The 23,378-nt window shown below is 36.6% G+C and overlaps 2 protein-coding genes across 10 annotated transcripts in view; both read left to right on the plus strand.

Moving 5' to 3' along the window:
• The first annotated feature begins 263 nt into the window (after window positions 1–263).
• Window positions 264–4,417, plus strand: LOC143211346 (signal recognition particle receptor subunit beta-like). Of its 2 annotated transcripts, XM_076428889.1 has the most exons (5): window positions 264–461; window positions 3,041–3,286; window positions 3,856–3,884; window positions 3,960–4,099; window positions 4,170–4,417. In XM_076428889.1, exons 3-5 carry the CDS (start codon window positions 3,876–3,878, stop codon window positions 4,195–4,197), a joined length of 177 nt encoding a protein of 58 aa, XP_076285004.1. In that variant the 5' UTR covers window positions 264–461; window positions 3,041–3,286; window positions 3,856–3,875; the 3' UTR covers window positions 4,198–4,417. The 2 variants fall into 2 exon arrangements, with proteins under 2 accessions (XP_076285004.1, XP_076285003.1); XM_076428888.1 differs by having other exon boundaries at window positions 272–461; window positions 3,041–3,884.
• Window positions 4,418–4,558: 141 nt separating this feature from the next.
• Window positions 4,559–23,378, plus strand: part of LOC143211341 (pyridoxine/pyridoxamine 5'-phosphate oxidase) — a 40,914-nt gene continuing 22,094 nt past the window's right edge. The window contains exons 1-8 of one of the 8 annotated variants that reach the window (XM_076428878.1): window positions 4,559–7,862; window positions 12,392–12,548; window positions 12,619–12,718; window positions 13,068–13,343; window positions 14,533–14,586; window positions 17,242–17,441; window positions 19,814–20,013; window positions 20,146–21,658. In XM_076428878.1, the coding sequence (XP_076284993.1) occupies window positions 7,808–7,862; window positions 12,392–12,548; window positions 12,619–12,718; window positions 13,068–13,343; window positions 14,533–14,586; window positions 17,242–17,441; window positions 19,814–19,979 (1,008 nt within the window). In that variant the 5' untranslated portion in view covers window positions 4,559–7,807 and the 3' untranslated portion in view covers window positions 19,980–20,013; window positions 20,146–21,658. Of the gene's footprint in view, window positions 7,863–12,391; window positions 12,549–12,618; window positions 12,719–13,067; window positions 13,344–14,532; window positions 14,734–17,241; window positions 17,442–19,813; window positions 21,659–23,378 lie in introns of those variants that run through there. The other 7 variants (XM_076428879.1, XM_076428876.1, XM_076428880.1 and 4 more) reach the window with 7 other exon arrangements.

Here is a 23,378-nt window from a genome sequence, read left to right on the forward strand (position 1 = left end):
AGCCCTGAGGCAGTTATATTGGCAAGAATGTACCGAAACAATCTGTACCGGACAAACAAATTCCAGGACGTGTACTACGAGTTACAAAATATATACAAATACACTTGTTATACATTCATTTTTTAGAATCAAATCATATAAATTTCTTAAAATTCTGCGGGTTGCTCAAGGTACCCCATTTCATCGAGAATCTTATTATACTGAGGCTAATCGCCGCGCATGCGCGTGAAATGTTGCGCATTTCTAGCATCACTACTGCTGCATACAGGTGTCGCTTGTGTACTGTTTCGTACCTTGAATCCATGTCATCCGCTAACCTCTCAGCAACCTGCTAACGGTGATCTATAATAAATATAATATTGAAACTATGGAAAAATACGTGAAACCATTAACGGATCCCAATGATGATTCCGAAGTTAATGGCGTATTATTTTGCATAATAGGAGTTCTCGCAACGCTAGGTAATGTATTTACACAATTTTATAGGTTATACGTATCTTATTTATCTTATCTTTCATACGTTCTATTAGTAGAATAAATGATGATCATTTACAAAAAATTACTTAAAATATTACGACAATTTGATGTTCTTTCGAGAACTGTATATCTTATAAGTAACATTGCAGTATCTCTTTCGTAGTTTATAAAATTATACGTAAGATTATAGAATCTATATAAATTGTACGTTCTATATATATATATATGTACTATGTAAAATTTAAAAACTTTATTCGAACCAACACATATTGTATATATAGTCCCATTTAATTATCTTTGTGATTTTCATGTGGTCTTTTCATACCATTTGTTAACCCCTTGCTCTATGATTTCTTTTATGGTTTCAGTGATTGTAGTTCGTAATCTATTAAAAAATGAGAAAATTTATATCTATTGTATGCTCACATGTTCTCCAATAACTATACATTAACAAAATCAAAATAGGATTTCATCTCGGTTTAACACTAAACCTATTTACCACGAGGGGTGAAATGACCCATTTTAGATTTTATTTGACAATTATTGAAATTGTAAAGCTGTTTTATTGGGAATTTATTGAATATATTTTTTTACTGCAGTATGTATTATAGTAAAAATCGCATTAAATATAAAGAAATTTAACCCTTTGCGGACAGTTGTCCGTGGACAGCAGCCTAAGCATTTTAACCGTTCTGGACGCGTGTCTGTGGACAGCAGCCCAAGTATGTCCAGTCGTATATTACATACAGGGTCTGTCCGGAAAGTAATGCAACCACATTTAAAAACTAGAGGGTTATTGTTGCTCGCTCGCTTCGCTCGCTCGCGAGTAGGGTTGTTTTTGCTCGCTCGCTTTGCTCGCTCGTGGATAGGACTGCTCTTGCGAAAGGGTTAGTGATACGCATGGCTAGTAATACCTATAGCTATTAATGTTTTTTTTTTATTTGGTGTGTGACTCTCCACGAGCCACACAAAGAACTTCCCGATTCGTTAGTTGCAGTATATTATTATCATTATTAAGTATACGTTTTAAGAAGATTATACGTTTTCAGGGAAATTCAATAGTTTTCTACTTATCAAAATGTTTGCTATATGGCGTCGCATTAAACCAACGTCGTATGCTCGTTGCTCGCTTGGTTCCTTGTTATAGCATACTAATGTTGCAAAATAAATTGTCTTAATTAGTTTTTCGCAAACGCTACAACTCCTCATTATCCGGGTTTGCAGTATTGATCTTGGTTTTCTTCGATACTGTCAATTTAAATTGTCCCAAAATATATAAACTGCTCAATTTTGAAACTCTGCTCAGTGCTACATACAACATGTGTAAAGTTCGTTTTTCTGATGTTTTAAAATTCAAACATACTTTTCTCGTATGTTTGTCCCTGACTTTTATGAATCGTAATCGCTTCAGCAGGAACCACTGGAAATTGACTACGTGTGATTTGATATTTTTCCTCACTCGACATATTTACTTGATTCGATATTTTTATTATTGGTGTAAAATTTTGATGAATATTTGCATTTTTCATATAATCACGATAACGAGTTCTTACTTTCACTCCTACTCTGGCCAATTGAAAATATAACCACAATATAGACGTAATTTTAGTATTTTCTTGAAAATTAATAAATTTTAATATTCCGCATGTGTGTGTGCTCCATTAACCAATCCGTTTTCAACATCAATGTTATTAATAATTATCATATAGTTTATATTAATTTTCAATTTAATCTCCGTTTTGAACTGATTGTTTTTTTAAAGATTGTAATATAAATTTTTTTTTGTACTTTCATCGATATTCTTTGAATAAGTATTCTCGGGAGTAGAGATGATTAACTCACTCTTGCATTGGGATAATTTTCGATTATTGTAAGCGGAAACATCATCGTAAGGTACAAAAAAAAAATTTTAAAAAAATTTTTTTTTTTAAATTTTAAGAAAATCGAAAAAAAAATTTTTTGTGTAATTACGTTTGTTTCTTCGGTGGAAACTTTCCCTTCTCTCGTATAAATTGCATTGTTGAATGAACTTCTTTCGAAAAAACTAAAAAACTACTTGACCAAAATGGACCAAAATCTAATCAGCTCTAAGTTACAGCGGGGCACATCGATTGCATCATTCATCATCCTGATCGCGTTGTTACTTTTTCTGAAAACGTTAACGAAAAATTTGATTACATAGAAACGGCCATACGCACACACACACACACACACACACACACATACGAACATTTTGCTGAAAATAGTCTAAAATGACTGCAATGACCATGAAACGTGAAGATCTGCTAAAAAATCGATTTTCGATTTTCGGGGTCATTACAATAACTTCCCTATAAAATCGGGAAGTTAAAAAAATCTATTAAACATATGGGTACAAACATTTAAATTTCTTCAAAGTAAGATCCCCTTGGGCGTCGACACATTTTTTCCAGCGTGATTTCCATGCTTTGTATGCTCCCTGGAAGGCGTTTCTTGGAACCTCTCGTAGTACCCTAGTCACAGCCTCTTTGACACGTTCCATGCTTTCAAAAGGACATCCTTTTAGCACATTTTTAATTTTTAGAAACAAGAAGAAGTCAGCGGGAGACAAGTCAGGACTGTACGGGGGTTGAGGAAGTGTTGTGATCCAACTAAGAAGTACCGTTTACTGTTTTCCCCGTAATCTATGGAAAAGTTTTGGTTGGAAATGCTCGACGAGGGTACTACGAGAGACTCCAGATAACGCCTTCCAGGGAGCATACGAAGCATGGAAATTGTGCTGGAAAAAATGTGTCGACGTCCAAGGGTCCTACTTTGAAGAATTTTAAAGGTTTGTACTCATATGTTTAATAGATTTAAAAAAAAAAATGTGGTTACTTTCCGGACAGACCCTGTATTTTTATAATATTATACACACCAGTCACTTTTGATGGTCAGTAGGTTTAGCGTTAAAGGAAATGAATAACATACATATTTATTAGCCTCTGTTCAGAATCTTCGTCACGAGTCTGACACGATATTGTAGGGCAAGGAGTTAAGTCTATTAAACATTAATTATTTATTTGAGAGGATTTTATGAATATAATGTAAAGAATAAGTACGAAGGGATATAACGATACATGCAAGGGGTACGAAGAACAAAATTTCATAACTCTATGCATGTCTAAAAGAGAAATAAGGATATTTTTTAAAAGCATTTACTTTGTCCAGCGTTGTATACCTTGTGGGGCAGAAGGATCCATCTGTACATATAGAAATATAAAAGGTCTACATTCCAATAGACCTTAGGTTTTATAAGTTTCCATCATATACTTTTAACTGGTCTAAGCGCTGCCGGTAAAATGTTGATAATAGCACATTTATTGCATTCCAAATTTGTTAACACTTATGTATCTACAGAAGATAATAAAGATTTTATAATGAACACGGTAAGTAGATTTGACAAGTACAGTTTGAAAAGATACGTATCAAGATTATAATCCTGTTATTATTTGTACATTTAGCATACCTTTAAACTGGGCGATATTCCTGGACACGAGCGTCTGCGCTGTAGATACTCCAATCAGTTGAAGTTACCTGCGAAAGGACTTGCCTACGCGATTGATTCGAATACCTGCCAAAAAGATGTTCGTGATGCTGCAGAGTAAGTGAACATAGGTGACGACGCATTATATTCTGTAATAGCAATAATTTGAAACATTGTTCGTTTTTAGGTACCTGTATAATATACATATTACATGACACTGCGACAATAAGTGTGTGCTTTTATTGAATAGCAAGACCAACTTGTGGCGGAGGGTTGTTCTGTTATAAAAATTTTATTAGAGAGAGAGAGAGGGAGAGAGAGAGAGAGAGGGAGAGTTCAATGACATTGAAGAACTGAATACCTGGTTGAGAAAGATTGCATAAAATTTTATACTTGTTATTTGAATTAAAAATTATTTCGTTTCAATTTTCTAAACATTTCATTATTTTTCTACTGTGAATAAAATTTAATAACTGGCTGTTTCAAATACATTTAGTTCAGAGAGTCCATGACCTGTATTGAATGTCTGTGGGAAAAAAACGTGCAAATGGACCACACGCAGTGTACAATTAGCTTAACGATCCGTGAACCAGGTGAATAAAAGTCTCACCCTGAACCATGTAAGGTTAATTCTAGACCGACCATTAACCATCTTCAAATACATCATTTAGATAAAAACGCACTTTGAAATCGTGTTTCGTCGATTTTATAATGGAATCAGATCCAAATGAAACAAAGATTTATATACATTTTTTTAAAATCAATGATTTATGTTTAACATTTTGTACTCGGAGATATTTTAACTAGAAAATTAAACATTTCCTAGCTAGAATATTTCCATTCCTCATGATTTTTTTAAATTTTTGGCCATGGAATTGGTATGATGCCTCATACAATACCTAAATGTTTAGTAATTGATTAGATACTGACATATATACTAATGTAAAAACAATATTTAATGGTACTGCAATTTTTAGTGGTGCCTCGAGAGTTCTAAGTTAAAAACACAGGTTAAAAACACAAACATCCTATTAATATTTCAAAATATTTCAACACAGCAGTTTTAAATCCGCTAGGGTTAATCAAACCCCACCTGGTTCGCGGATGGCTAATCGCAATTTGATGTAGTTAGTATGCTATTTTTGCACATTATATCAATTTCTATGGTAGATATGTCGTATAGGGGACCCACCGCCTATGACCTAGACCTAGACGTTGATATATGTTGTCAAGGTCAACGTTCTGAAAAACTTTCCCTATACATCTAGGACCTAGGAGCATAGATATATTTTTCTTAATCAGAGCGGCGGCTAAATCCTTCTGATGGTCACCCAGGAGGATGCCCTTGCTAAAATATGTCAAGGTCAGTGGAGGTGGGTTTCCACCACTCGAGTGCGCAGGGTTAAGGTCATTGAAATCGGTGAGAATTCCATTTTTATTTTTACTCCATGGAGGGTCATGTTTTTACAGCCCTTATAAATGAATTTTGGTTAGAGTTGGATTAAGTTTTCTTCGGGAGGGACTCTGCCCTAAAAAGCAAATTGGGTCATTGGAAACACACGGCGGTATACGCTACAGTGATCCACCAGTTTTCTGCGAATATCTGAAAACCCAAGGCCGACCGGCGGTAATAAATACAGGGAGAAGTTGTTCAAAATGATGACCTTGACAACATAGTACAAGGTCATTGAAATCTGCGAGGAGTCCCCTTCTCTAGATATTTACCAAATATTCTTATCAAAACGGAAAACAATCGGTACAAAAATTGAAAATGCCACACACACGCGTATATTACTTTTAAAAGTTATTGAAAATATGCTCGCTGTCTTCCGGTCAAATATGCGTGGCAACTATTAACATCGGAGACATTAAATCGTAATTTAACATGTGTGAAATAAAATTACTTGAATAGGTTTTGTATACATACATATACAAAAATCAATTGAATCCACGGCACGATGTTTACAGGCTGTCTATTATAATCGTGTAAATGTGTAGTCAAATTTTGTTCCAACAAAGCATTTGAAATTTAGCATTTTTGATTAAACATATACAAATATCTTACTAATTGTACGCTAAAGTACACGGATAAAATCTGTGGTTGTAAGGAATATGCATTAACTAAGCTCTGTATACATATAGAGTGTAGGATTTACGTATTTACCAGAAAAAAAAGCATGAAAACAAATTCGAGAGGCTCAAAAATATAATGCAATTTAATTATGTTCAGAATTAGTGATCATAACTTTAAATGGGAATAACTTTATATTTAACTTAATATTTTCTTAAACCCAAATAACCAAATCTGACGTGGCAGGAAACCAGCAGAATTTGCTAGCAGACGCAGGCAGCAGATTTTCAGCAGACGTTGACCAAAATCTTCGAGTTTCTGGACATCAATCCCAGAATTTCTTTAGTAAAAAATATAAAATTTCTTTGAAGGAAACTTTAAAAGGTACAAGAATAACAGAGTAGTATAAAATTACACCAGATGTAATATGAAAATCGGTTAATTCAATGTCAAGAAGGTGTAAAACCATTCTACGGTCAAAACGAAATTCTATAAAATATTAATTTGTTTTCTATATATTTCATAAAGAGCAACTGTGCAAATACTGCTTGCACTTTGTAATTACAACACTGACGAATCGAGTTCGGCGAATATAAGTATAAGTTTAATGGCGGTTGCAGCGGTAAATTAATTATTTCCCTAACTTGCTCGAACTAAAATCCACTCTGAAATTAATAATGGTTTCTTCTAACCTTTTTCGTTAAAAAAAAATAAATACAATTCTATTCTTTTCATTCGCCTTTTTTAAAAGGAATACTTTATACAAAAATAATGCTTTTTATTACAAAAATACAATAGTACAGTGTGCTGTGGAGAAATGCTTTCCCCTAAAGTAACATTCGTATGCCTTTATTTATTCATGCTCACGGTAATAAAATAATTTCCACGACAATCAACGTGTTAACACTAACCGTACCACGACCGGTCAAATGACCGGTTTCACATTTTTTTATTTTTCAATTATTGCTAGTATAAAAATGCTTCCATCAGAAATTAATTAATAAATTTCTTTATTTAATCACGTATTATTATAAAAATGGTGAAAAATCTAAATAAGTTCAGTCTTGTAATTTTTATAAAACAATGTATATCCGACACACTTTGTACGGTACGGTTAGTGTTAAATCTTTACGCAGTGTAAAACGTCACACAATAAAATAAAAATAGTCTTTTCTCTCGTTATCTTAATGCAACTTGGTTACTTTATGTACTACACAAGTCTCGTAAACATTACACTCTTATTATTGCTGTAATAAGTGGTAGGAGATACGACACGTTACGACAAATTACGCAACAAAGATTCTAAGATAATTTCCATTGTATATCATGTCTCAATTGCAATAATTCCGGTGGAGTAGACGCGTTTCTCTGTTTCCTCTGTAAATCAAGTTTCATGAATGGATACAAATAAACCTACAAGGTCCCGATCAATACCAGTTATGTAAGCGATAAAGCCTTGTAGAAAACAAAAAATGTCAAGCATGAGCGATACCGCTTCATAATATTTGTGGTACATAGTTTGTATAATCCCCGACATTTTATGATACTGCGCGCCATCTTCCGCCGAGGAGGAACGAAATTACTGATAACCTCCAGTTTCACAAAGCTAGTTCACACTATGCACACCGACAAACTTCTGTTCTGATCGTGTCGCGTGTTTCCTCGAGTTTTCACCAGTAACATTCACACTTCCTCAACTGCCAGACTACAGAATCAGCTGTTTCTTTGCGAAAGCAGTGCCGAGTACGGTTGTCATGTCGTCTGCAAAGCCGGCCGCTCAGAACACGAACTTCAATATTGATATCGGAGGTAACTTTATCACAGAGAAATAATAATTATTAAGATCGAATAATCGTTGCACATCGATAACTGTCAAATTTGTTGCGCTTAAGTGATCCGTTCAAATTCTTCTCTTTCCGAATAAACGTTGTTCCGACTGCAGGTAGAACACTTGTTATCGAACACCTACGCGTGCGATGAGTCGTCATAGCTCACGAAGGTGCGCGCGAATATTAGCGTCGAACGAGCAGTCGCATGAAGTGTTGGCGTTGGCGTGTAAAATTACTAACCGCGATTTATCACAGTGATCGCAGAATCACGATCACGGTCGTGATTTGAACCTCTTTCACGCCGTGATCATGATATTTTTAATCTAGAGTGAATTTCCTCACTGTCATCCTAATTTTTCATCTCGATTGAATTAATCCCTCTTAAATACGTTGATTAGCTTGCATGAAAATATCTGCATATAACGTAAATTTGAAATTACGTCACGTGTTTTCTGAATGTAACGTAAATTATCTTCCTTTAATGATAAAAATAAAAAATATTCAATTTACTTTTCCGTACCTTATTTAAGTATTTAAAAAAGAAAAAGAATTAGTTCTTCCTCTCGATTTCGAAATCGTAATATTTATTTAAATAGTGTAAAAGTGCAGACAATTTCTTTCATGATCGTTCGCGATAATTTGGACCAGTGTTTTTTTTGTAAACGGTATACATTAGAAAAAACCGAAGAGGAGGAAGTTATAGTATATTTTACTAGCAATACGATAGCGTATCTACATTTTTTTATTTGTAATATTTTTCTTCAAATAGAGGTGACCTTCATTTTTTTAAATGGAATGAGCTATTTTTTAATACATCAATCGATGCAACTGGACATTCGTTATAAAAAAGTACTAACCTATGTATGTCGAAAAGTTAGTAGTTCAGGAGATATTTAAATTTAAATAACTCTAAAATACCATTACTGTCGTACCAAGACGTTAGTGTTTACTTACTTGTGTAACATCTTAGCACACACGACAGTAATGGTATTTTAGAGTTATTTAAATTTAAATATCTCCTGAACTACTAACTTTTCGACATACATACGTTAGTACTTTTTTATAACGAATGTCCAGCTGCATCGATTGATGTATTAAAAAATAGCTCATTCCATTAAAAAAAATGAAGGTCACCTCTATTTGAAGAAAAATATTACAAATAAAAAAATGTAGATACGCTATCATATTGCTAGTAAAATATACTATAACTTCCTCCTCTTCGGTTTTTTTCTGATGTTTACCGTTTACGAAAAAAACGCTGGTCCAAATTATCGCGCGAACACCCTGTATATGTATGTATAAAGTTTTACAAAAGATCAATGCATCTGGTCATTAAGTATGAAACTTGACAAATATAACTCCAAACACATTTGTCAAGTTTCGTACTTAATGACCTGATATTACTTAACGACTTAAGAAACGTAACATTTCTTTCTTTCTCTCTTTCTTTCTGTCTTTCTCAATTCATCTTCCTTCTTATTTCATAAATATCCATTCTTCCTTTTTGAAACTTTCTTTCTTAAACACACCATCTTTGCATTATCGAGAAATGAGAAGGCGCATCCAACACCCTCGACCCAAAAATGATTTTTTATGACAATCTTGTAGATATAGGCGACAATCAAGGGGGTAGAGTCATTTCCAGGATTGCAAGGGTGCGGGATGCGCCTTCTCATTCCTCGATAATGCAGGCGATGGGGTTTTTCAGTAATCAAAAGCGCTAGATAAAACATCATCGTAGTCCACGATCGCCCTCAAGAATCCTATTTTTACGTTTACGAGGCGTAATTTGCAGTATTCGAAAGCACAAAGCTGCGTATGTAGCTATTTTCTAGAAGTGTGCGAGACGGTACGGGAATTCCCGAAAATGTTCTGGTATTCCCGACAATATTCGGGTATTCCCGAAAATATTCAGGAATCCCGTGGATGTGTTCGGGATCTCTTAAAATGCTGGGATTCGAAAACGTGTCTTGTTTTCTTGAATATGACCATAGTGTTTGATTTATCTAAATAAAACATCAAGTTTCATTTTACTTGATAATTAATTTATAACTAGACAGCGGATGTTTATGCAAATGCTTATCTTTATAGAAAGTAGGTAAAGTTATGGGATTTGGACAGAAATTTACGTTGTTAAAACTTATCCAAATTCTACATGCATCCACTACTGAAGGACCAAACGAAATTAATGCAAGATATTGGAAAAAATACACATATGCACCAGAGTTGGGCAGGAATTAATTACATGAGTAATTAATTACATCTTCAATTACAATTACATGTAATTGTAATTGTAATTGCAATTACTTTCGCTCAACCAGTAATTGTAATTGCGGACCACAATTACAATTACTGGTTCAGCGAAAGTAATTGCAATTCCAATTACAATTACATGTAATTGTAATTGTATTTCTGCAATTCCAATTCCAATGACATGTAATTGTAACTGTAATTGTTAGTAGCAGTTACAAGTAATTGTGGCTGGTAGCTGCAATTACTTGTAAGTCTTGTAACTGCTACTAACAATTACAGTTACAATTACATGTAATTGGAATTGGAATTGCAATTACTTTCGCTCAACCAGTAATTGTAATTGCGGACCACAATTACAATTACAGTGATTCGTCAAGTAATTGCAATTCCAATTACAATTACATGTAATTGTAATTGTATTTCTGCAATTCCAAATTACAGTAATTGGCAAGTAATTGTAACTGTAATTGAAATTACATTTTGCCCAACTCTGATATGCACCAATTACGTCCTGCGATCTTGAAAGGACAATTCCAGTGAACAAATTAATCTTCAGCGAGAAAAGACATCAACTTACCGTTGACATAATGGAAAATATTATAGTTACATATTGTAATGCAAATTACAGCAAACAATAAATGAAAATACAGTATACAATGTATACATTGTATAACTAAAAACTAAGATATAGTATATACTGTAGACTGGAAGCTTTATTCGACTGTTCATTTCAAAGTATAAACGCTAACTGCCGTTTCAAGCGGAATACAGTTACCATGAAGGCCTGATTGTCCGCGGTTTTTATATGTGTTTGGCCTTAGAGCGCGAGTCGTCGTTGGCGACGAAACATAAGCGACGACCGCGTGCCATAACATGCTCGAGGAACGACACTTCGTCCTCGCGCAACAGCACACACGCACGCACACACACACGCGCGCGCGCACACACACACGTGGACACACAACTGCGCAAAGGTGTTTCTTTTACAATACATAATTTTATTTTAAATTCTCGTGTGAAAAAATTAATTTCTCTACATTTGTTGCCAATAGCTTGGTTCTTTTGATGGTAACAATATTTCCAGTTGTTGAAAACAGCTTTTCGCTAGTTGTTTGTGTACTTGGTATAGCGATGTAACGTTTTGCAGCAACTGATAATATAGGATATCTTTCTGAATTTTCCTTCCACCATTTTATAATATTCTCAGAGATCCCGAATATATTCGGGATTCCCAAATATTTTCGGGAATACCCGAACATTTTCGGGAATTCCCGTACCGTCTCGCACACCTCTACTATTTTCATAAAGCTACGTACGTCAGCTACACGCTGCCGAATATATAATGCAAATTTCGCCTCGTAAACGTAAAAATAGAACTTTTGAGGGCGATCGCGACCTAGATTGATCTTTTATCTAGCAATTTTGATTACTGAAAAACCCCATGTTTGCATTACCGAGAAATGAGAAGGCGCATCCCGCATCCTTGCAATCCTGGAAACGGGACTACTCCCTCAATTCAGACAAAACTGTCCCCACCGTAGCGTCCACTGTTCCCCACCATCATCCACCGTTCCCATGTAGAAACGGTACGTACGGGTGGAGCAACGAATGTGCGCGATGCATGTACGCGAGGTTGGTGGGAGAAGCAAACGTTTGAGGAGCCCTACACTGCCCTACACTGCCCACACCTGCTCTAAGCAGTGCATTTATCTTAATCGATGTGGTATTCAGTTTTTATGTATCCCACCTACTTATTTTTACGTATCCTACCTATATACTTATGTGTATCGAACAGGTACCTAACCTAAAATGTTAGGCTGAAGTGAACCTCGTTTCTCATCGCAGTTGCAATTCACACTGCAGTATTAGAGACATTCCCAGTGATTTTTTTTCCGCAGTAATGGGCTCCCCTTCAATTTAATGTACGTAATCCTGAGGGTTTAATTTTTTTATTAGAAAGGCAAGAGAAGTTTCTTTTTATAGTTTGATTGTATCGAGGTAGACATCTAAATAATATGAGAATGATTGACGATTTTGTTTGCCTCGCCAACGGGAATACATTCTCATTGAATTGTACAAATTTATTCAGGGCAAAATATGTATTTTTCGTGTTTTAATATGTACTGTAATTACGTATTTTAAAATATACACCCGCAGTAATAAGTACATTTACCCTAGTCACGTCACATTTAGTTGAACATATTGCACCTATTTCTAATCAACAGTTTCTCGATAACGTTTATTTACATCTAACAGGAATACGAATTAAATATAAGGATAAAAGTGAAACATTTACTGAGGATCAACTAGTGAGCAAAGAGCCTATCGGGCAGTTCAAAGCATGGTTCCAAGAAGCCTGTAAAACGCCGCAGATTTTCGAACCGAACGCCATGTTCCTTGCCACAGCTACTAAGTAATGCTCGAATAATTGTCTACTGTAGTTATCGATACGGTTTGCGAAAATATTGATGTGATTCTTACAGAAATGGCATGCCATCTGTACGAGCTGTTTTACTGAAAGGTTTAAGCGCAGACGGATTCAAATTTTATACGAACTATGAGAGCAGAAAGGGTCGCGAACTGGTAAGTGCACATTTTAGAGTAAGTGGAAGAGACACTATGAATTCTCAAAATCAGGATTCAATCCATCGGAAATAATTATCAAGGAGTTATCACAGTGTCGCCAGGTGAGGGAAGGGAGCACGAATTGAGGGGGAAAAGTTACCCTCTCTCTGCTAGTACCGAACACATGCACGATACAGATGAAACGAGTCACGTGACGGGGACGTGGCGGAAGCGTGGGGGAATAGCGTCGTGGGAGGGATGGTAGAGTGGGGACACAGATCTTGATCTGGCGACTGCAATTATACAAAATGATATACATAGCATGAACTCCATGGTTTTTTATACGCTTATTAGTTCGCTTTAACAGGCTAAAGCAGGCATGCACACGTGGACGATTTGGGAGCAGGAGCAATCGACCCTGCTGGGATGGCTACCCGGGGAAGTGGAGAGCGCGCCGGAGTGGTCAGACTACAACAACGTAGACGCCGCCCCACTCTCACACGCTTTCGTGGTCCCAAAGCGCTATTTCACTATTTTGAGAGCGACAGAGCGAGTCCGATGTATACAAAACGGACGAGACAGAGCGAGCGATCAATCAATTGCCATGGTCGGCATAGGTGGCGTAGAAGTACATATACATATAGTATGTTTGTAGCAATACCTGTTCCTACTCCTATAAACGGCGGAAACCACGCGTGAGTCGAAAAGTGTGCGAGTGTCATCCGCGAGACTAGGGAGCGTAGACTCGTATTCGGTGTAAAGGAGCCCTCGGAAAGGGGCAACTGAATTAAATATATTTGTTCACAGTAAATCACAGTAAAAATATGTTGTTTAAATGTTTTTGAATACATTATTTTAATGTCACACCTAAAAACATATACATATTTCATCATTTGAAGCAATATTTTCCTTTGCCAAAATGGCGTCCGCAGCTTTGTTAAGGAATTATTAACAAAAAAACACGTACCAATCAGAACGCAGCTCAAGGAACCTCATTTTATTGAGAATATGCTCTGAGAGCATACGGGGAGCAACTTGGGAGCACGGGAGCTGCTCTGAGAGCAAAGAGCTGTGCATGCCTGGGCTAAAGACATAGCATTGCTGTCACTATACATATATGTACACTGTACACCCCCGATCAAAAGTATGTGGACACTTGTTCAACTCTCCTCGTGGAAGAAAAAGACTCTTCAAGGGATTTAATAAAATTTCATGCGATCTGGTTTATATATCATCGGGGAATTTATCTGAACAATAATTTATCAGTAGACCGCGGATTTTATGCATTTATAACAAAAATTATTATTTGCTGTATAACTTATACATATACTGCATTTATTTACACATTTCTCTAAGGATTGGACCTAAAATATATATTTGATTTTTTATTTATATTTTTCTGAACAATTAAAATTCTTTTTTAACGTTAAAACAAGAAAACTTGTACTTCAAGACTATCTGTTTACATCTAGGAAAAGCCTAGTTCCATATACCCAATAGTCCCAGAAAAGAAATTCTTAAAAGTCACTGAAGTTACACAAGCTTCCCATGAAATACGCGTTTCAAAACATTTTTTCAGTGGTACGCATACTCTAATTATTTACTACTTCTAATTTTATTTTACCCAGCTCTGTGAACAATAAATATCGTGTAATAATAATAATCAAATAGTACACTTTCAACGATAAGTGTCTAACAATAAGTGTCCACATACTATTGAGCGGAGGTGTATACGTATAACGTTCTTTAAAGTTTGAGAATGTTCGTCGTATCTCTTCCATAGATTAACTATAGATTGGTAGTTCTAATAATTGATCGATCTTTGTTCCCAGGCTGAGAATCCAAACGCAGCTTTGTCCTTTTACTGGGAACCATTAAAGCGGGTGGTAAGAAAACACGAATTACAGTAGTCCCCGCTTAGTAGTCACAGATAGGGGACCACATCGCGAATATTAATGAGGGAGGCAGAAAAACAGTGGTACTCCGCTTTTGCTAACCCAGACCAACTATATACATCTTTGCACAATAAGCTGGTACTTGAATAAGTTTCTCCCGTTTACTAATAGATATCGGAACTAATACACTCCTCAAAAGAATTAAGGGATCACTTGTGCGAACCCGAAAGATTGATCCCACTTTACGTGATCAATGGTTAAACAATGGTTCGAAAGCCTGAAACCTCTAGTTTCAGATGCTCTGCTTCAAATTGTTGCTATGTTGGTTTTTACAAAGTTATAGCGAGATGAAGACAACATTGACGGTTAACAAAAATTTTGTGCAACTTTGGAACATCACACGGGGAGCAACAAATTTTTTTAATAAATCGCGTTAATATCATTTGGAAGGGCTATATTTCCTGTGTAAATTGTGTGGTTGTTGAATATTGTGCGATTTTTTTTATGCGACTTATTCAACATTGAAGTAAATATGGGCTTTTTAACTTTAACTGGCTCCAGAAAGCGAAAAAATTATCGTAGAATCTTGTGCAAAAAAGCAATAGAAAGAGCGTTTCTTTCTCTTCAAGGCACTAATTTTGTTTTTCCAATTTCATTAACATTTCGATATACCAGGTGTTTCTGAAAATATGCTTTAAAAATGCACAATTTCCATTTTTTCTTTAACTCGCTATATCTCGCCGAGAAATGATCGTAATACCATGATACGAACGTCAGATTGGAGCAGAGATTCTGCCGATTCGATTGACTACTCCGTGAACTCGCTGCGACAATTTTTTCCCTATGGCAGCTGTGTTTGAAGTTAGTGTTTCGCAGAAATTAGCGCACCACGTACAGCGCAGCGGCTGCCTGACATCTCTGAATACGCTACCGCCGCGCCGCGCCGCGTTGGCTCACAGTGGGAGATTTGGACCAAACTCGATTCAAAATCAAAGAACTTTCGATAGAAATGAGGTAGAGCGATGAATTTTTTAAAAAATCAACGCTGAAACTTTGCAAAATATGGGAAAATTAGGGAGATTATGGTACGAACTTTTTTTAACGTTGAGAAAATTCGTTAAACATGTAAAATTTCAAGAAAATGTGGTTTCTCCAGTACCACGCGTGGAAAAATTTTTTTTTAACATGCTACATATCATTTCCCGCCAACAACCGTAGTCCCGTTGAAAGCACCGGTTCTCGTTAGATCACCGAAGTTAAACAACGTGGAACGTGACCGGCACTAGGATGGGTGACCGACCGTCTGGTCAAAAACCGGAAAGTGACCCACCCGGGGTGTTTTTCACGTGTTGTTGGCAAAAGGTGGTTCGGAACCCACCATAAACAGTAGGTCCCGCTGAAAAGGCGATGGTGAGAGTGGAAAGAGGAAGAGGATTGGTAAATGAATTTGAAACCCTGAGGGGACCAAATATCATGTCCATACCATACCATACCATATCATTTCCCGTAGATTTCTTCATGCAGATTTCAAATCTGGTCTCAATATTTGTCTGCGACCACAGGATTTTGCAAGAAATCGATTTCTTTCATTTTGAATCGAGTTTGGTCCACATTTTCTGCTGTGGGCCGGCGCGGCACTAACTTTAAACACAGCTGCCATAGGTAAAAAATTGTCGCCGCGAGTTCATGGGGTACTCAATCGAATCGGCAGAATCTCTGCTTCAATCTGACGTTCGGATCATTGTATTACGATCATTTCTCGCCGAGATATAGCGAGTTAAAGGAAAAATGGAAATTGTGCATTTTTTAAGCATATTTTTAGAAACACCTGGTATAGCGAAATGTTACTGAAATTGAAAAAACAAAATTAGTGCCTGGAAAAGAAAGCAACGCTCTTTCTATTGCTTTTTTGCACAAGATTCTACGATAATTTTTTCGCTTTCTGGAGCCAATTAAAGTTAAAAAGCCCATATTTACTTCAATGTTAAATAACTCGAATAAAAAAAATCGCACAATATTCAACAACCACACAATTTACACAGGAAATATAGCCCTTCCAAATGATATTAACGCGATTTATTAAAAAAATTTGTTGCTCCCCGTGTGATGTTCCAAAGTTGCACAAAATTTTTGTTAACCGTCAATGTTGTCTTCATCTCGCTATAACTTTGTAAAAAACCAACATAGCAACAATTTGAAGCAGAGCATCTGAAACTAGAGGTTTCAGGCTTTCGAACCATTGTTTAACCATTGATCACGTAAAGTGGGATCAATCTTTCGGGTTCGCACAAGTGATCCCTTAATTCTTTTGAGGAGTGTAGTATTTGTATGGGATTTGAGATGGCGTAGTAAAATATCGAAAAAATTACCGGGTATTTCTGCCGGCGGCAAGCGTTGCCCCTGCTGACGCAGCTGCCCGGCCAAAAGCGAGCATGTTGCTTACTGGGTACTTCATTGCTTTACACTTTACACAAATTGAATCATGTGAGAAGTGGAAAAAGGTTATAGTTAACGATAGAAAATATGTACTTTCAATAATACATTCTCTATTCTTCTATACAAATAAAGGACCTTTATTAGCCAAAAGACGGCAGAAACTTATTGAGGTGCCTAGTATTATTTTATAATCATTTTAAAACTGCATAGGTTCGCGTTGAAGGCCGAGTTGAGAAGACATCCGCCGAGGATTCGGATCGTTACTTTCAAAGTCGGCCGTATTCGAACCAAATAGGATCAATCGCCAGCAAGCAGAGTGCTGTAATTGCTAGTAGACAAACACTGGTAGTGAGAGAAAGGGAGCTGTTGGCTCAATTTCCAGAAGGACATGTGAAAAGACCGGCTTGCTGGTATTAACTTTGTCTAATTAGTTCCAGACAGAGTCGCCAGATGAGGGAAGGGAGCGTGAATCGAGGAAAAAAAGTTACTGTCTTTGCACGTGCGTAGATGGAAAAGATCGGTGAACTCGACTTTTCTCTCATCTGTCACTCCTGGTTAATAGAGGGTGAGGTGTTTTGATGAATGGTGGAATAACAGTATAAAATATTGTGGTAACAATAACTTATATTTTAAGTAGGCCGACTGTACAAAGTTGTGGCTTATTTGAGAACATGCCGAAGACTGAAGACTAGAAGCGGAAAGATGCTTTTTAAGGGATGTGAAAACTGTGGTAGAGGTGGTAAAGAATAGTGGGAGAAAATTGGGGGTGAGCTGTACAAGTGGCCCAGACGCTGTCTTAACCCTTATGTAGCCAACCAACGTGTATAGATTATTAAAAACCTTTTGTATTTACTATATTTGCACAAATTCTCATCTCAGGACTACGAACTAATATGTTAGCGAGCAAAGAATGGACATTCAGAGAAATTTTGTGGTGTATTTTTAGGGGAACATTATAAAATTGTCGAAAGAAATGCAGTAAATGGGTACCCGGGTACCTGGTTACCTACACAAGGGTTAAACTGTTGATGTTGTGGCGCTGGGAAGTCGCAGAAAAAATCAGACGAGTCCCGTAGTCCCGTCGCGTTGCTTTGGGCTCAAGATCCTTCGACTCGCAGGGCCGGCCATCTGGGGGGTGCGGCGGATGCTATGCACCGGGGCCCCGCGATTGAGAGGGCCCCAACACGGTCAAGTACTAAAATAATGTAATTTTTCTGAACTAATTAATGTATTGGCAAGAACAAAATCACACATTAAATAAACATGCATTAGTAATATACAGGGTCAGTCCAAAAAAACAGAACACTTAAATATCTACGTTACTTTTCGTTGTACAAAAAAACTTCTGAGGGCAAAGTTACACTGTTTGAAGGGCCACATGTAACGGTGTAAGAGGAAAAATTTTCGAGGTCATTTTTTCATGAGATTTCAAGGTCATCGATATTTTTTTAAATAGAATGAGGTATTTTGTAATACATCAATCGATGCAACTGGACATTCGTTATAAGAAAGTACTAATCTACGTATGTCGAAAAGTTAGTAGTTCACGAGATATTTCAATTTGAATAACTCTAAAACACCATTACTGTTGTACTAAGACGTTGCACAAGTAAGCAAACGTTAACATCAATTTCAATGTCAATGTGAATTTTTCAATTTCAACTCTTCAAATTCAATTTTTCAATTACAACGTCAATTTTTCAATTTCAACTTCAATTTTCCAATTTCAATTCGTTAATTTCAAATCTTCAATTTCATTTTCAACGTAAATTTCAACTCTTCCATTTCAACTTAACTTCAATTTCAATATCAACCCTTCAACTTCAATTTCAATTTCAATTTTTCATTTTCAATAGCAACCCTTCAACTCTCCAATTTCAATTTTTCAATTTCAATTCGTTAATTTTAAATCTTCAATTTCATTTTCAACGTCAATTTTTCAATTTCAATTTCAACTCTTCAATTTACACTAGCAAGTAAACGCTAATGTTTTAGTACGACAGTAATGGTGTTTTAGAGTTATTTAAATTGAAATATCTCCTGAACTACTAACTTTTCGACATACATGGGTCAGTACTTTTTTATAACGAATGTCCAGCTGCATCGATTGATGTATTAAAAAATACCTCATTCCATTTAAAAAAAATATCAATGACCTTGAAATCTTGTAAATAAATTACCTTGAAAATTTTTTCGCTTACACCTTTACATGTGGCCCTTCGAACAGTGTAACTTTGTCCTGAGAAGTTTTTTTGTACAACGGAAAGTAACGGAGATACTTAGGTGTTCTGTTTCTTCGGACTCACCCTGTATGTTCGTGTTTGTACATTTTTTTTTACTTTACAAAAAATTTGGGGCCCCAAATGGTTTCTTGCACCCAGGCCCCTTTATAGAGAAGACCGGCCCTGTCGACTCTTACAATTAGACTAATTTATTTCCTCTAATCGGGCGATCGAAGTCTTTGGGACTTGATGTCAAATTCTAGAGTCCAGAGACAGTTTTGTGGGTGTCACATTACGTTGCGTCTCAACACTCTCTATCTGCCAGTACCGGATTAGTCATGTGACATTGTGACGCATGCACGACAGAGACAAAACTGGACAAAACGCATCAGGTGACCGCTTAGCGGCGTAAGCGTGGGGGATATCGTTGTAGGATGGGAAGGTAGAGTGGGGACACAAGTCTTAATCTGGCGACTCTGGTTCCATATAATTGTTTCCCTTGATAATTTCAGGTCCCGCGTTTTTAAACACATTATATGCCTAAATAACTTGTTTTCCAGGGGCGGATACATTGTTATACCACACTCCGTGGAGTTTTGGCAAGGTCAAAGCGATCGCTTGCACGATAGGATACGTTTCAGACGGCCTAAACCCAACGAAAGGATTGATAACGTGCTTGTTTCTCAAGGGGATGACGGATGGGTTTATGAAAGACTATCACCATAGTTGACGACAACGGGAAGATCAAATTATATACTCGGTACAAATGTTCAGATTGTTATCAATTAATACTCGATAAGCTAAAATAGAAGCGGTTATGGGGTAGGTTTACGGACGTTGATTCCTCAAGATTTTTTGAGATACTCTTTGTCATGTTCTGAATTGTACACAGGGTGTCCTGAAAAGTATCGATAACTCTGAAAGGGCTGATTCCTGAGGTGGTTCGAAGCAACAATTTCCTTTGCCATTTCGCGCTGGAGCGTTTTGTTTTCGAGTTATTAACGAAAAACACGAACCCAGCAGAGCGTGACAGACGCCCGCTCAACGAGAAGTCATGCGAAGAGTAGCGTCAGCGTCGCGCTATCATTGAGTCGTGAACAAGAGGAGGAGCAAAGAGAAACTCTTTGCGACGTATTGTCGGTGGCCATGGTAGTTGTACAGTAAGTTCTCGACTTACGCGGATTCTTAGAAGTGAATCAAAAAACCAACTCCGACCTGTGAAATTCGTTTTTCAATTGCCAGAACGGGAGCTTTGTCGGTACATATTGACAGAAACGAAGATAAGTGTTCGCTTGTGTACAGCATTGGCATTCAGCTATTTATGAGTAGACAGCGGATTGTCTACTCATCAACAGCGCGACTCTGACGCTCCGCTTGGTCTGTCGCCGAGTGTGCGTTAGCCGCGCTCTGATTCGTTCGTATTTTCTGTTAATAACTTGGAAACAAAACGCTCCAGCGTTTTGCTTACTTACATAGAATTACCCTTCCCAGGGTTGTCGATAGTTTTCGCGACACCCTGTATACTGTTGGATATGACTGAGTTACAAAACTCACCAAGTGCAGATTGCAACTGAATAGAGACATTTATTTAACACTTTGAAGACGCGAGGTTTTCACGCGTGAGCGAAAACGGAACGGGGAAAAGTGGTGGGGGATAAAGGTGGGGCGAAGAAAAAAGGCACAATACGGAAGCGTCGCATTATAAAACAAAAGACGCGCGAATGCTTAAATAAATGCATGGAATTACTCTCACGTATACAATTATTACTTCTATTAATTGTTAAGAAAATAGTATATATTATTATTATATATTATATAGCTCTAAGATAATCATACTGTTATGAAAACGAAACCAATAGGCTATTTGGCACTAAACGTAGCCTAGAGGTATCAAAATGTCCCGTTTCATATTTCCTACTTTACTAAATAAATTGTTCAACTTATTACAGTGACAAAATGTTTTCGATGTTATGATGATTTTAATAATAATCGAGACTCTTTCATTTGTTACATATTAATACACACTTTAGAATTGCATAAGGGTGGATTTATAGTGGAGCAGCGAGGTAAGCTGTGCGGTGAAAAAAAAGAAAATACATAAGTACTTTTTCATTAGTATGTGTCGAAATGTTGTCACGAATGTTGGTTTCCACTATAAATCCACCCTTAGACATAATATTCAATAAACAACAACTAAGGAGATTCTGTCTGTATAGCATTACAACCTAGAAGTGCCAAAACGTATTGAAAAGAGACAATAAGATGGTAACAGAAGTAAATAAGTGTAAAAGAGTAATTACAAAAACTTTCTATGACTTGAACATACTTTGTTATAGAGAGAGAGAAAAAAAAGTGTAAATTAAATTCAAATGATTAAATTATCAATAAATCAGATTTCCCTCAAAGATGATTCCTGGGATACAACGACCTCTACGGTTTCTTTAGCGAATGTACCCACAAAAATAAATAGTTTACTTACTTCTGATAATACAGATGCTTTCACGATTAGCAACAAATTATTCTTAACTTATTCCTTCACAAGATTTTAAATGTTCCTTTAAATACATTAAATGCATTGTAGTGTGTTCGGACCATCCATTCGAAATCAATAAATAATCTGGAACACGTCATATTCGTTACATGTCAGCTTTTGCACAATGATTGTAATTGTGTATATGTATGAAAGTGATTATAAATTGTTTCTTTCAAGCTGCTTGATTATTTCAGGCATAAAAATAATAAATTAATAACTAATCCTTGTTTCTAATTACATTCGTTGCATTGCTATAAAAATTAATAAAAACTGGTTATATTATCAGAATATATCTAACTATTGCACTACAGTTCGTTTGTAAGACACGTATGCATAATATTTTTACTGGGTAATTATTTACAAAAGCACCACCCCCTCCGATTTTGATAAAATTTATATATGATATAGATATGGACATTTTGAACAACATTTCCTTTTCCAATATAGGGGGGTCGCTTTTAGTTTTCGAGATATTTGCAAAAAACTATCGCGAATACTGTATTGAATTTTTCGCATTCCTCGACACTCCGCTGCAATGTAGACCTGTTTAGGTGCGGCGTTTGTTTACATTTTGACGCTGTAGAGATAAGAGAGAAAACAGGGGGGCGGAAAGGGCCAGCCTGACACCACACACACCCACCCAGTGCTTAACACGCACCCACTGTTTCTAAATTATACTCTGGATTCTTACGTATTTTAACGTGCTGATTACGAATATGATAGTGAAAATTGGTGCAAATGTTAATTTCTTAACGGAAACCTTCTTTTTAAAAACACTGGGTGCGTGTTAAGCACTGTGTGTGTGTGTGGTGTCAGAGAGAAAACAGTGGGGGGGGGGGTGGAAAGGGCCAGCCTGACACCACACACACCCACCCAGTGCTTAACACGCACCCAGTGTTTTTAAAAAGAAGGTTTCCGTTAAGAAATTAACATTTGCACCAATTTTCACTATCATATTCGTAATCAGCACGTTAAAATACGTAAGAATCTAGAGTATAATTTAGAAACAGTGGGTGCGTGTTAAGCACTGGGTGGGTGTGTGTGGTGTCAGGCTGGCACTTTCCGCCCCCTGTTTTCTCTCTTATCTCTACAGCGTCAAAATGTAAACAAACGCCGCACCTAAACAGGTCTACGTTGCAGCGGAGTGTCCAGGAATGCGAAAAATTCAATACAGTATGTGCGATAGTTTTTTCCAAATATCTCGAAAACTAAAAGCGACCCCCCTATATTGGAAAAGGAAAAAGTTGTTTAGAATGTGTTGCTGCATAACATATATAAATTTCATCAAAATCGGAGAGGGTGGTGCTTTTGTAAATAATTACCGTGTATTGTTCCTATCAAAATTCAGAATATTGTTGCGGCATCAAGGTGACCTTGAAATGTCCTCTATGCCTCCACCCACGTAGAAAATGTTTATATCACAATATGCCCCCCTCTGTACTGTGCAAATTTTGTTCATAACATTTTTCCATATTATTACAAATAACGGAGATATTCAAGGTGGACATCGTTATTGCCCTACCCTGTTTACAAAACTTACACGGTATAGAGGGGAGTATATGTATTGTGGACATTTCAAGGTCACCTTGATT

The sequence above is a fragment of the Lasioglossum baleicum genome, chromosome 8 (genome assembly GCF_051020765.1).
Source record: "Lasioglossum baleicum chromosome 8, iyLasBale1, whole genome shotgun sequence".
Taxonomy (NCBI): domain Eukaryota; kingdom Metazoa; phylum Arthropoda; class Insecta; order Hymenoptera; family Halictidae; genus Lasioglossum; species Lasioglossum baleicum.

What these genes read in the sequence shown, in the direction of transcription:
- LOC143211346 (XM_076428888.1), top strand. Translation starts at nt 3,798, where the DNA reads ATGTTGATAATAGCACATTTATTGCATTCCAAATTTGTTAACACTTAT. An exon ending in AAGATTTTATAATGAACACG is followed by an intron (nt 3,885 to 3,959) that starts GTAAGTAGATTT and finishes TTGTACATTTAG; the next exon opens with CATACCTTTAAACTGGGCGA. An exon ending in GATGTTCGTGATGCTGCAGA is followed by an intron (nt 4,100 to 4,169) that starts GTAAGTGAACAT and finishes GTTCGTTTTTAG; the next exon opens with GTACCTGTATAATATACATA.